Source organism: Anolis sagrei, chromosome 4 (genome assembly GCF_037176765.1).
Source record: "Anolis sagrei isolate rAnoSag1 chromosome 4, rAnoSag1.mat, whole genome shotgun sequence".
NCBI lineage: Eukaryota > Metazoa > Chordata > Lepidosauria > Squamata > Dactyloidae > Anolis > Anolis sagrei.
In genome coordinates, this window is record NC_090024.1 from 50,058,983 (window position 1) to 50,073,856 (window position 14,874).

General features: G+C 40.1%; 1 protein-coding gene across 2 annotated transcripts in view; it reads left to right on the forward strand.

Moving 5' to 3' along the window:
- The first annotated feature begins 2,216 nt into the window (after nt 1–2,216).
- Nucleotides 2,217–14,874, forward strand: part of LOC132774834 (DGAT1/2-independent enzyme synthesizing storage lipids-like) — a 30,535-nt gene continuing 17,877 nt past the window's right edge. Inside the window, exons 1-2 of one of the 2 annotated variants that reach the window (XM_060775316.2) lie at nt 2,217–2,309; nt 8,094–8,424. In XM_060775316.2, coding sequence (XP_060631299.2) covers nt 8,097–8,424 — 328 coding nt within the window. In that variant the 5' untranslated portion in view covers nt 2,217–2,309; nt 8,094–8,096. Of the gene's footprint in view, nt 2,310–8,093; nt 8,425–14,310; nt 14,411–14,874 lie in introns of those variants that run through there. The other variant, XM_067467424.1, reaches the window with a different exon arrangement.

Sequence of the window (14,874 nt, forward strand, 5' to 3'; positions counted from 1 at the left end):
TTCTAAGGCACCTGATGTGAGTGAACAGCAATTCTTTTTTAATAATATGTCAGAGGCCAGTGCCATCGATTTGTTCATTAGGAATAACTGTCTCATTCTGTCCAAGAATCTTTTTCCAGATTGGTGGTCAATGGCTTCCATGAAGTCAGTTGAAGATTTTAGCCTCCTACAGTCTTTGCAAAGAGTTCTGGTGCCTTTACCAAACTGCAACGTCCAGGATTACATAGCACTGAGTCATGGCAGTTCAAGTGAAATCAAACTGAAGCAATTCTACAGTCTAGATCAGGCTTGCACAAACTGTGGCCCTACAGATTTTTGGGTACTTCAACTCTCAGAAAGCCCTAGCCAGGTTATTCAATGGTGAGGAATCCTGGAACCTTGAAAGGCTGCGGTTTGAGGGCGATTCATCTACATTAAGCATGGGCAAACTTTGGCCTTCCAGGTGTTTTGGACTTCAACTCCCATAATTCCTAACAGCTGGTATGCTGGGTTGTTGTGCGTTTTCCAGGCTGTATTGCTATGTTCCAGAAGCATTCTCTTCTGATGTTTCACCCACATCTATGGCAGGCATCTTCAGAGGTTGTGAGGTTTGTTGGAAACTAGGCAAGTGAGGTATATGTATCTGTGGAATGTCCAGGGTGGGAGAAAGGACTCTTGTCTGCTTGAGGCAGGTGTGGATGTTGCAAATGGCCACCTTGATTAGCATTGAATAGCTTTGCAGCTTGGCTGGTTGCTGCCTGGGGGCATCCTTTGTTGGGAGGTGTTAGCTGGCCCTGATGGTTTCTTGTCAGGAATTCCCCAGGTGGTAGGCTGTTAGGAATTGCGGGAGCTGAAGCCCAAAACACCTGGAGGCCCCAAATTTACCCATGCCTGGACATAAACCCTTACAGGCCAGCCTTTCCCAAATGTTGTTCTTCCAGCTATTTTGGGTTTGGACTCCCAGGATTCGTGCCCACTAACAGTGGTGACGGGTGAGCCTGGGAGTCGAAGTCCAAATCCTCAGAGGTTGAGGGATCTGTTGGAAACTAGGCAATTGAGCTTTATATGTTGTTGTTGTGTATTCGTTCAGTTGCTTCCGACTCTTCGTGACCTCATGGACCTGCCCACGCCAGAGCTCCCTGTCGGCCGTTACCACCCCCAGCTCCTTCAAGGTCAATCCAGTCACTTCAAGGATGCAATCCATCCATCTTGCCTTTGGTCGGCCCCTCTTCCCTTTTCCTTCCATTTTCCCCAGTATAATTGTCTTCTCGAAGCTTTCCTGCCTTCTCATTATGTGGCCAGGAGCCCCCGGTGGCGCAGTGGGTTAAAGCACTGTGCCGACAGGACTGAAGACCGACAGGTCACAGGTTCGAATCTGGGGAGAGGCGGATGAGCTCCCTCTATTAGTTCCAGCTCCTTATGCGGGGACATGAGAGAAGCCTCCCACAAGGATGATAAAACATCAAAAATCATCCAGGCGTCCACTGGGCAGACGGCCAATTCTCTCACATCAGAAGCAGTTGCTCCTGACGCGACAATAAATAAATAAATAAATGATTTATCTGACCAAAATACTTCATCTTTGTCTCTTATATCCTTCCCTCCAATAAGCAGTCGGGCTTTATTTCCTGAAGTATGGACTGGTTGGATCTTCTTGCTTTATATGTCTGTGGAATAATGTCCATGGTGGGAGAAAGAACTCTTGTCTGCTTGGAGCAAGTGTGAATGTTGCAAGTGGCCACCTTGATTAGCATTTAATGACCTTGCAGCTTCAAAGCTTGGCTAATTGCTGCCTGGGGGAATCCTTTGTTGGGAGGTGATTAGCTAGCCTTGGTTGATTCTTGAGTTTGGGAAACAGGTGTGACTGCCTCTCCCTTCAACTTCTGATGCAAATGGGAACCATTTAGAGCTTCCAAACGAGCCCTCCATCTCTTCTCCAGAGAGAAAGGATAGATGAGGAGGACGGAGGAGGAAAAGATTCTCAAAGAGCCTCCCACGCGAACCCTGAAGTGTTGCGTCTGCGGCGCCTTCTCACTTTTTCTTCTCTCTATGGAGCGCCAACCCGGAAGCGGCGCGCAGAGCCAGTCAGTCGGCCAGCCAGCCAGTCCACCCCCCGAATGGGTCCGGGCGGAGCAGCGGCCCCGGGGTGGCGGAGGGCGCCACGTTCCGCTCCGTGCCTCCTTCTCCGCTTTCCCCAGAGGCTCCTCCGCGCAATACCGCCCTTGCGGGGGCGGCGACAAGTGCAAGAAAAGCCCGGGCCCTGATCGAGAGCGGAGTGCCGCCAAAGCAGCCACTGTCGCCGCCGCCGCCTTTCCCCCGAAACTGGCCAGGTAAGATGGGGGCGGGGCGGGTCGGTAGCCTGTCCATCTCTCAGAGACGGTGGCTGAGGGGGCTCCACTCTGCAGCAGGCCTGGGCAAACTTGGGCCCTCCCTCCAGGTGTTTTGGACTTCAACTCCCACCATTCCTAACAGCCTCAGGCCCTGGGGCCTGAGGCTGTTAGGAATGGTGGGAGTTGGTCCAAAACACCTGGAGGGAGGGCCCAAGTTTGCCCAAGCCTGCTATAAACTCTGTATTGACTTCCTATTAATATTGAAATGCAGCCATTAAAAAGAAAAGCGAGACCAGTAAAGGCAAACTTGACTAAATAGGTCACATTTTCACTGTATTATATATATAAAAAACTGCTTTGTGACTGCAGCATGCAATGAATGGACTTCACTAAAGATAATTTAAAGTTTCACATAATGTAACTTTAAATGGATGTTGCTGCTCAGGATTGATTTTATTTTAAATTTTGTCTAAAGTATTATTTGATTTTATTTATTTTTGTCTGAGAGGCCATTCTCTCTCTCTCTCTCTCTCTCTCTCTGTATATCTATCTATTTATCTATCTATCTAAATAAAAATGTAATGTTCGTTTGTGGGATTAACAGAACTCAAAAACCACTGGACGAATTGACACCAAATTTGGACACAAGACACCTAACAACCCAATGTATGTCCTTCACTGAAAAAAATGATTTTGTCATTTGGGAGTTGTAGTTGCTGGAGTTGATAGCTCACCTACAATCAAAGAGCATTCTGAACCCCACCAACGATGGGGAATTGAACCAAACTTGGCACACAGTTCTCCCTTTTTTTTTTTGGTCATGTCAGGAGCAACTTGAGAAACTGCAAGTCGCTTCTGGTGTGAGAGAATTGGCCGTCTGCAAGGACGTTGCCCAGAGGACACCCGGATGATTTTTGATGTTTTTATCATCCTTGTGAGAGGCTTCTCTCATGTCCTTGCATGAGGAGCTGGAGCTGATAGAGGAAGCTCATCTGCCTCTCCCCAGATTCGAACCTGCGACCTGTCGGTCTTCAGTCCTGCCGGCACAGGAATTTAACCCACTGCGCCACCAGGGGCTCCAGTTCTCCCATGACCAACAGAAAATACTGGACGGGTTTGGTGGGCAGTGTCCTTTGGTTTTGGAGTTGTGCTTCACCTACATCTAGAGAGCACTATGGACTCAAACAATGATGGATCTGGACCAAACCCTACAAGAATACTCAATATGCCCAAATGTGAACACTGGTGGAGTTTGGGGAAAATAGAATCTTGACATTTGGGAGTTGTATTTGCTGGGATTTGTAGTTCACCTACAATCACAGAGCATTCTGAACCCCACCAACGATAGAATTGGGCCAAACCTCCCACACAGAACCCCCATGACCACCAGAGTGGGCCACAGCAACATGTGGCAGGGAACGGCTAGTATATAAATTAAAATTTCATGTTTGTTTGTGGGAGTAACATAACACAAAAACTACTGGATGAATTGCTGCCAAATTTGGACACAAGACACCTATCAGGCCAACAAGTGACCATCACTCATACAAACACTGAAAAACACAGCAGAAGAGACTTAAAAGCCAAAAAACAAAAAAAAAGACATTACAACGCTTGCGCAAAACTACACACACATATACACACACGCAAACACACATATACACAAATATATAGACACACATATGCACACACAAAACACATACACAGACTGGGCCACCGTAACACATGGCAGGGGACGGTGTGTGTGTGTATGTGTGTGTGTGTGTGTGTGTGTGTGTGTGTGTATATATATATATATATATATATATATATATATCCCACTTTATCTCCATACATGACTCAAAGTGGCCCAATCCAAAATATTACAACTTAAAATATACAAATATACAATAATAAAAGAGTATATCATTATATATTTTATATTTTATAAGTAGTTATATTTAACATATTAGTATTACTATATTGCAATGTTATTATATATTATGATATTGTATTATTACTATTTTGTTTATTTATTTATCGTGTCAGAAGCAAGTTGAGGGTACAGTTAAAATGCATTTAAAAATACAAAGTTTTCAAAAAATGAACTTGGCATTATGCTAAATGTCCTTTGACCAGAAGCTGGGCGCTTGGAGTGCCTCTGGTGTAGTTGTGAGAAGGTCCTCCATTGTGCATGGGGCAGGGCTCAGGTTGCATTGTTGTCAGTGGTCTGTGGTTTGCTCTTCACCACACTCATATGTTGTGGACTCCACTTTATAGCCCCATTTCTTAAGGTTAGCTCTGCATCTCATGGTGCCAGAGCGCAGCCTGTTCAGTGCCTTCCAAGTTGCCCAGTCTTTTGTGTGCCCAGGAGGGAGCTTCTCATCCGGCCTCAGCCTCTGATTGAGGTGCTGGGTTTTAGCCTGTCACTTTTGGACTCTCACTTGCTGAGCTGTTCCTGCGAGTATCTCTGTAGATCTTAGGAAGCTGTTTGTTGATTTAAGATGTTGGCATGCTGGCTGATATAAAGAAAAAAATATTATATTGTATTACATTGTAATATTATCAATATTATATCTCTATACAGTATATTATATTATTAGCATAGCACAATATTAGTATTATATATTACTATATTGTAATATACCACTATATATATATATATATATATATATATATATATATATATATATATGAATACTGCTGACATACACCCTGACCAGGTGCACGACCCAGTGAAATGGTGCTAACAAACTAGTAATGCCGCCATCAAGCAGGACAAACACAGAGGATACACACACACATATATATAATTTATACTCCACCCCATCTCCCAGAAAGGGACTCTGAATGGCTTACATCATACAATAAAACAGTCAATAATATAAGCAAGGTAGATAACATATCAAATGAAAACAAGAATGACATCGAACAACCGAAATATATTCATATGCATATACATATCGTATCACTATCAGTTGTAAGATGCATGCTAATTTCAGTACCACCAACAGAAAAAAAGATGGTTATATGGGGGAAGGTGCATCTGATAATGGAAGAAATACAGTATATACTAACACACACACACACATATACAGAGAGAGATAGTGTGTCCCCAAAATTTATACACTATTTAACTGCTAATTGTAGGTATTGTGATCATTTGAATGCTAACTATTATTTGATGCCATCTCAAGTCCCAGTGTAGGAGAAAGGCAGCATACAAATACAACAAATTAATAAAGTTGTCTATTGAGTCAATGTTATAGTAATGATGTAGTCAGAGGTACTAATTGCATTTTAAATTAAAATGTTATGTCGTTGTTGTCCCTGTGCAGCAATTTACTGCCTGCATTGTCAAAACACAGAGTTGCAAACTATTTCTAAAGTTTCTGTTGTGATTTCATGACACTTCTCTACAACAGTTTGAGTGTCTCTTATCTGAAATGCTTGAGACCAGAACCGTTTTGGATTTCTGATGTTTGGTATTTTGGAATTTGCATATGGCCTTTGAGGAGCAGAGCCATGCTTTCTACAACATAGTAATATTACTACTCCTTTTTGCAGGGTTGTTGCAAGGAAGGGTAATACAATAGCATGCATGAACTTCACAGAGCAGTCATAAACTATATGTGTCCATATGAATACATAATGAAATATCTTGGATATAGGATTCAAGTCTAAGCATGAAATTCATTTCTGCTACACAAACAATTAACACACATATCCAGAAGATAAAGTTATATAATATCTTAATGGCAATCTTGTGCATGAAACAAAGTTTGTGTACTTTGAAGCACCAGAAAGTAAATGTGTCAGCAACCCATGTGGACTATTTTGGCTTATTTCAGATAAGAATTGCTCTACATATACTGGAATTTTAACCCTATTAAGAATGTGTACATCCTTTTAAAACTATCACTTAAAAAAACACAACAAACTGGGTTATTCGTTGTTAAGAACACATCTATATTTATCTGTGTGGGGGTGGGGTAGGTGCAAGCATACATATCGTTTATGAGTTTTTGTGAAGTTCATACATGCTATTTTATTACACATTTCCTTGCAACAACCTGGAAAGTAGAGTAGAAGTAATACCATGTTATAGATACGTAACTCGGCTAGCCAAAAGCCAGCTACCAAATTTTGTGACTTGATATCAGTAGCCATTAGTAGCTCTGTCTTGCTGAGATGATTAGTGGTCTTTTTGTATCATATTTATTTAAAGTTTTCACTTCTGTTTGTCAGGTGCTCTTTAGCTTAGAGAAGAAATGTAGAGCACTTTTGAAACTCACTTGTAAAATAAAGAGAGCATATTAAGTTTATATTGACCAGATCTACAGATCTAATCATGATCCTATCAAACTCCTATGTATAAGAAGTATGAATATGATCATCTAGAAAATATCTATATGGATTTTTATCTGAACAGGCTTTCTGTTAGAGGAGCTTTGCTGATGCACAATAAACAGAGGCTGACACTGGGATAACAGCACTGATGCAAGGAACCAGGGAAAATCTTTACATAAATAGATCCTGAGAACCTGTTTTCTACTGCTGCTCAGTGGTGCATAGGATAATAATCTTTTACCAGAATCTGTTCTTCATGCTTCAGGAAGCACAGGTTAAACAAGTATGGGAAGATCCCTACCTGCCCATATTTAAAACTTAATGCTGTGAATCACTTGCAGAGATTCCAAGTCCTTGCTGCAACTATTTGGCCCTTTACGGCTCCATTCCTATTCCAATTTTCCTAAACGCAGCCTCAGTGCATTTGCAGAGTTCTCTTTGTATTATCTATTGGAACTAAAGACACCAGATCCAGTCTGATCTTGGAAGCTAAGCAGAGGCAGGTCTGAGTAATACAGAGATGTGAGACTGCCAGTGAATACCAGGTGCTGTAGCCTGTTTCAGAGGAAAAATCCACTTCTAAGCGTTACCTAAGAAAACCTTATGAAATAAATGGGGCTGTCATAAGTTGACATACGACTTGAAGGCACATATAGGTATACAGTCATGCATAAGATTGTACTAGTCTTTTAAGGTTTTTCTGTTGAAAGTTGAAACGTTTTCTGTTGAAACGGTTCTGGCCCAACTTACCTGTCTGAATGTATCTCCCCTTATGAACCACTGAGGTCTTTAATATCATCTGGGGAGGCCCTGCTTTCGGTCCCACCTTTGTCACAAGCACGTTTGGCGGGGACAAGAGACAGGGGCTTCTCAGTAGTGGCCCCTCGGCTATGGAATGCCCTCCGTAGGGAAATCAGATCTGCTCCCTTCCTCTTGACGTTTCGGAGGCAAGTTAAAATGTGGCTATTTGAGCAAGCGTTTACAAATACAGAGTAGCTAATACAGGAAATCAAATGACCTGACAGTGGAATTGGACAATGCTTGAGAATAATGAGACGCTGATGATGTCGCTTTTATTGTTTTTATCATGTCTTATACTGCTCAATGTTTTTTATCTATTATGTTTTATGTATACTCAGTTCTTGTGGGTTTTTTCGGGCTATATGGCCATGTTCTAGAGGCATTTCTCCTGACGTTTCGCCTGCATCTATGGCAAGCATCCTCAGAGGTCTGTTGGAATTAGGACAAATGGGTTTATATATCTGTGGAATGGCTGGGGTGGTATGTATACTGATTTGTTGGAAACTGCCTTGAGTTGCCAATTGGCTGAGAAAGGCGGTATGCAAATACAGTAAATAAATAAATAAAGTGACTGCTCTGAACTGTTGTATTTGACTACAGTTATGTCCTTTGTAGAAGTTTCTTCATTATATATTTTATTATTATTTTAAACAGAACATGATAGGACAAAATGAAACCTGCAATGCGGAACAGATACCCATGTCTTACTTAACATGCACACTTTACATACTGGAAGGATGGACTGGCGTGGAACACTTGGAGGAATATCTGAGTTACGTGGTCTACCTCACGTGGCTCTTTACACCGCTGCTCATAGCTTTCCTGCTTCCGGCGATCATTCTTGTCCTTCTTTATGTTTCCATTGTCATCCTCCATATTTATAAAAGACGAACTGACCTAAAGGAGGCATATTTGAATGATTTCTGGGATGGTGCAAGACAAATGGTGGCAACTCTATGGTATGTCCATGCAAGAATATGGAATGGTGAGTACTCTCTGAGATACACTTCCTGTGTGTAGGTGATCTGAACTATTTATTTTCTTAATTATAGAGGAACTCAGTTGTAAGATCAATAATTGTCATGTTGCTATTATCGGGTATTTCAAAAAGATGGAGTTGATTTGAAATTGCTATATCTCTGCTACCAGAGCTATCCGAATTGTGTGTCGTGACACATTAGTGTGTAGGTGTGTCATATAACCACACCCAGGTCACAAAAGCGGCAGTGCTACATAAGGTGGGAGGGCCAATTGAATACCTCTGTGAAGGGGAGACTATCCTTAATTATTTTGGGCCAGGCTTGTTTTTTTAAAAACATATTCTTTCTTCTTCTTTGTTTCTGGTCTTTTTGCAGCTTTGTTCCTGTTACTCTCTCAGGAAGCCATGTGCTTGCAATAATGTGATGGGTGGGTATTTTGTTGAAGGTCTGAGGATCCATAGTTTGATTCCAGCTTTTGGCGTAACATTTTTCTTCCTACGTTTAATTTTTAAAATTTATTTTTAGTAGATTGTATAAGTAGAGTATGGCTTGTTGCCGTTATATTACAGAAGTATTAAAGAAACAAAGTCAACCAATACAAGGAAAAGAGATTATATACCCTTCTGGTATAGCTCATTATCTACTCCTTTCTAATTCCATCTTAGTTTCCTACTTATACCTATCTCCATATTTTCCGCACCTCCCTCTGTCTCCCACTCTTCCCCCTCTCTCCAGTAACAGTTGTGATTCAATTTTGGCTTTTATTCTATTTGTTGGAGCATGGAGATAGTCTGATTTAGTTCCTTGTATTTTCCTTTTCCTTTCACTGGCTATCAGTTTTTTCTGTTTTGAGATCCAGTCCATTTATATATTTATTTTTCCTTTCAATAATATAATCCTGGATCATATAGTCTGTTAAATATTCATACAATTTTTTTGTTTCCCATTTTTGTACTCTTTCCATACCAGCACAACTGTTGCTTGTGCTGCTCCTATCAGCGCAACTGTTGCTTGTGCTGTTCCTATATATTTTGTAGTAGCTGCACAGTCTTTATTACAAACTTTTCCTTCCATTTTCATTGTACGAGTGGTATTTTTTAAGTAAGGCCCGTTGGTACATAAGTACACAACGAAAGTTTATTTCAAAAAAGTAAATTTATTTTCAGAAAGTACATACTTCACGCTATTTTTCGACATAGTTGCCAAGTTTGTTCAAACACTTATAATACCTCTGAACCAATTTTAAAATACCCTCTTCATAAATCCAACTGAAGCCACCAAATTGTCTGTAATCAAAGAAGGGCGACCGGAGCGGTCCTCATCATGGATGTTGTCACGGCCATCTTTGAATTGTCGTACCCACTTACGCACTTTGCTTTCACTCATAACAGTATCGCCATACACTTCACAAATCTGTCGATGAATTTCTGCAGCAGGCAGGTTCCTTGCTGACAAAAACTGTATCACTGAGTGAACCTCACATGCGGCGGGTGAGTTGATAGTCTTAAACATTTTTAAAGCACAGAACAGAACCGTACAGGTTAGTTACTGAGTGGAAACTGAGCACAGTTGTCCCCGAGGCATGCCAGTACACAATGCACGTGCTCGTTGCATTATGCATGCTAACTACTAGTGTCTATAACAAAACAGACCTTACTTAAAAAATACCCCTTGTAATTTTAATTCATTTAATGTTTAATAATCCTGCTTGTACTTTAGATTTTAATACATTTTCTGGTCTTTTTAATGCTTCCTTGGCATTGTTTTCTTTGGTTCCTTCTGTTTATCATGTGTTCTGGAGTAACTTAGTGGGAGGAAATTTTTTTGAAATATTAACCTTCTGTACACAGTTTATTTTTTAAATCATTTATTAATTAATCCTACTGTTTTAATTTTAAGTCATCCATTTCAATCATTTATTTTCATCCTTGCTAGATAATTACATTCATTTAAGTTACCTTGATTAACTTGAATACCTTCTGGTTTGTTGCATCCCCATACATTTTGTTATTGCAATTTATGTATGTGTCTATATCTCTTATAAGGGATTGGTTTAATCTCTGGTTGCTAGTAAAAGTGAAGTATTGTGTTGCAAAATGGTGCATGTCTAAAAAGTGTGCTGCCAACACAAAATATTTGGAAAGCTCTGCAACCGTTAATGAAACCCTTACTACTTGAAACAGTAAGGCATAGAGTTTCAGGTGATTACTGCTAGATGCATCACCCAGTGCACCAACAGCCTCTTTAGCCTTAAACATCTGTAAGATGACAATGTCAGAATGTCAAAATGAAAACTATTAATATTATTAGTAGTATTAGTATTAGTAATTTTATTAGTGTCTGCTTCATAGAGTTTGCTCCACTTTGTAGCCAAGGGAGCTTTAAAAATTAGCTATGTTTGCATGCCTAGAAGGAAACTGTCAAAATAGACAGTTGCATTGGTCCTACCTCTTTAAGTCTTAACAAATGGCTAGCAACAAACATTTTTTTAAATTGTTTAAAATATGTTGTAATCTGCTTCTGTCACACATAGAAAGGATACAAAGATATGCTCCTTATTAAGAAAATGTTTGCAGAACACTTCTTGTCCTTTCAATAAAAATTGTAGTTAACTTACAACACCATGCTATTTACTGCATACAATCTTTTGAAACTGTACTTAATGACAGGAGAAACTTATTCTGGACAAACAGGATGTTTCAAAATGATGAATTCAGTGTCAAAGCAGACATATTTTATGATGGCAAAATGTTACAATTACACAAGAAGTTACAAATGCTTTAACAAGTTAGCAAATTATCAAGTTGAACTAATCACTCTGCTAATGTTGGAAAAGATTCAGTTGTATGCTGAACTGTTTTAGTTAGCCTATTATTGTTGTTTTTTGTTTATTCCCCGCTCTCTCCATCTACAAAATAAATAAATAAATACTCAAAGCCACTTACAGTAAAACCAAATGAAATATAATTTTAAACCTAAAAATATACAAACATTAAAATAGAATTAAACATTAATGATATTGAAAAGTAAATAGTTAAATTCTTAAGTAAAGGTAAAGGTTTCCCCTGACATTAAGTCTAGTCATGTCCAACTCTGAGGGGTGGTGGTCATCTCCATTTCTAAGCCGGAGAGCCGACTGTAGGCACCGCAAAGGTCATGTGGCCGACATGACTGTATGGAGTGCCATTACCTTCCCGCAGAAGCAATACCTATTGATCTGTGCACATTTGCATGTTTTTGAATTGCTAGGTTGGCAGAAACTGGGCCTAACAGCAGGAGCTCACCTTGCTCCCCGGATTTGAACAATCAACCTTTCGGTCAGCAAGTTCAGCAGCTCAGTGGGTTTACCCGCTGCACCACCATGAGAACCCTAGTTAAATTCTTCAAGACTGATTAAAAACATATTCAAGGCTAAAACCACACCCCAACTTGATTTTTAAAAACCTGTCTGAATCAAAAGGTTTTAGCCTGCTACTGGATAGATAGTAGGGAGGGGGCCATTCTGGATTCCCTAGACAGGGAGTTCCATAGTCGAGGGGCAGCCACTGAGAAGACCCTCTCTCTCATTCCCACTGAGCTTGAAATGGAGATGGAACTGAGAGAAGGGCCTCTCCTGAAGATCACAGAGCCCGGGCAGATTCTATGTGACTGAAAAGTCACATAGAATTAGCAATGATGATGGTGCCCTCTGGTTTCCTTTCATCTTAGCTCCCAAAAATCAAGGTGTTCTTGTGATGTTTCAAATTTTTTTTGCATAATCAACACTATCTGCGTATCTTCTGCATCAGACTACATTAATTAATGTGTCATAGCCAGATAGGTTATGGCAAAAAACAACGTTTTTTGTGTTGTTCCATATACTTAACAAAAAGACAGATGCTTCACCATCAAATCTGTATTAAATTGATACAGTATGCCTTAGAAAGAGATCCCCTTTTCTGTGTGAATAGTTTAATTAATTTCCAATATGTGCAAGTTTTGGTGATGTGATGTTGATGTTGTCCAGTGAAATGTTTTTTTAAATGGGCTGATGAAAGTATAGACCCCAGGACTGCATGTTTTGAGTCTTGGGATCCCTACAAAGAGAACCAAATTCCCTAGACCTGAGTTTCCAAACTGTGAGTCATGACACATTAGTGTACGTATGTGTCATTCAAACTTAGTAAGATACTTCTGACTCTATATGAGATAAGCAATATCATTTTCAAAATAGATTTTTTTCATGAGGTATGCTGTGTCCCCATAAATTGTATTAATACAATATATGTGTGTCTGTGTATATCTTATGAGTGGTTGACTTAACCTCTAGTTTGCTAGTGAAACTGAATTACTGTGCCATGACATTATGCATATCTAAAAGTGTGTCCTCAATATTAAATGTTTGGAAAAATATGCCTTGGACCCCTCCAAATATTTTATTTAAAAATTAAAATAAAAGAAAGAAGAAAGAATAAAAGCGGTGTGATTCCCCCCCCCCCCCACCCCCGGTGTCTCTACCTCTTCACAGTAAAAATTGGCCAGAAATTTGAATTCCTGGAACTAAAAATGATATAGAATCTCTTTGGTTATTTTTGGCAGTGAATCTGTGACTTTCATGGGGCTAGGGATGCTCCTTGATTTCTCACCCCTGTTTTAAAATGGTATTAGAAATATCAAGGATGAAAGAAGCATTCTGAGTCGTAATTGTTACCCTTTCTTGTTTATCTTGGCTTTTACAATGTATGCTAAATGTAGTAAGTGTCTTCTTAAAAGAATTTAAAAACCAGTATGGCAAACTCTTCTTGAATGGGGAGGACACGTGTTTTTCTTGAATGGGAAGGAGCATGGTTTGTTTTCAAAATTATATTATTATTATTTCTTATCTGACTGTACTCAAATCAGGATACAAAATAATTAGAATACATCAAGTCTATGGCTATAGAAAAGTCACCTCTTACCTAGGCACAATAGTCGACACCAGCATTCTGTTATTCTCATTGCCCTCTCTGCAATGAGAATAACAAAAATGAAAGGCTGCTTCTTTGTAAGGGCGAAGACAATAGACCTTATGACACTGATACATTTAGTAAACCTGATGACATCCTGTTTTCACCTCTACATTTGGCAAGTGCTCCACTATTGTTCCCTACAGTGGCTCCTCTTAACTTTTTAGGCACATGTAGCAAAACATCAACACACTGAAATTATGAAAATTAGATTTCCTCTCCTATGGTAGACAAATACACACAATCTCTCTTTAGAAATCCCCTTACAGAACCCTCCAAAAGTAGTTTTTATTATAAATTCCAGCTTGCCAGTTCCAGGGCTCTGAACCCCAGTAGGCTCACAGAATCAGTTAGCTAGAACTTTGTGCTGTCAGTTTAGTAGACCTGTACTTCCAAAAAGACATTTGGAAAGCAGATGGTTGATGGTCCCAGCTACATCTCATATGAACAGGATTCACAGAATGGTGGTATAATTATGGTGGTTATGTATTTGTAACTTCCCAGCAGGGTACTGGCTATGATGTTTACGTGTGACTGATCCTAACATTTTATACTAGATTGTTTGATTGTGTGTCTATTCATCATCGCCGATCACTTGTGTCCAAGTGATCCAAGTGTGTGTCTTGGTGGTGGGTCTGTAGGTGACTGTGGAGACCAGATAGAAGGTGGTCCCAGTCAGGGTTGGCATGATGTCCCTTCCTCTTGACACATTTCTCCCTTTTTCTCTCCATTTTTGCTTCTTCAAATTCCACAGCCCTTTTAGTAACAGCTAACCTCCAGTTAGAAAGCTCGAGGGCCAGAGCTTCCCAGTTCTCAGTGTCTATGCCACAGTTTTTAAGGTTGGCTTTAAGCTCATCTTTAAATGATCTTTTCCTGTCCACCTATTTTCCATTTTCTGTTCTTCAGTTGGGAGTATAGTAACTGCTTCGAGACATGGTGAGTGGGCATTTGGACAACGTACCTAGTCCAGCAGAGATGATGGCGGAGGATCATCACTTCAATGCAGGTGGTCTTTGCTTCTTCCGACACACTGAAGTTTGTCTGCCTGTCTTCCCATGTTTCGCAGGCATATAACAGGGTTGGGGGGACAATAGCTTTGTAAGCAAGCATCTTGATCTCCCTACGAATGTCCTGAACCTCAAACACTCTCTGCTTCATTTGGAAGAATGCTGCACTCACAGAGTTCAGACAGTGTTGTATTTCAGTGTCGATGTTGATTTTTGTGGAGAAGTGGCTGCCAAGGTAGTGGAAATGGTCAATATTTTCTAACGTTATACCATTAAACTTTTTTGGCATTGTAGGGGGATTGGCTGGTGCCTGCTGAAAGAACACTTTTCTTGATGTTCAGTGAGAAGGCCAAGCTTTTGGTATGATTCTGCAAAAGTGTTTCAAGTGGCTTGTTGTTTTTCTGAATGAGCACAGACCACATTATCATCAGCACATTGGAGTTTTATAACAGATGTTGCTGTA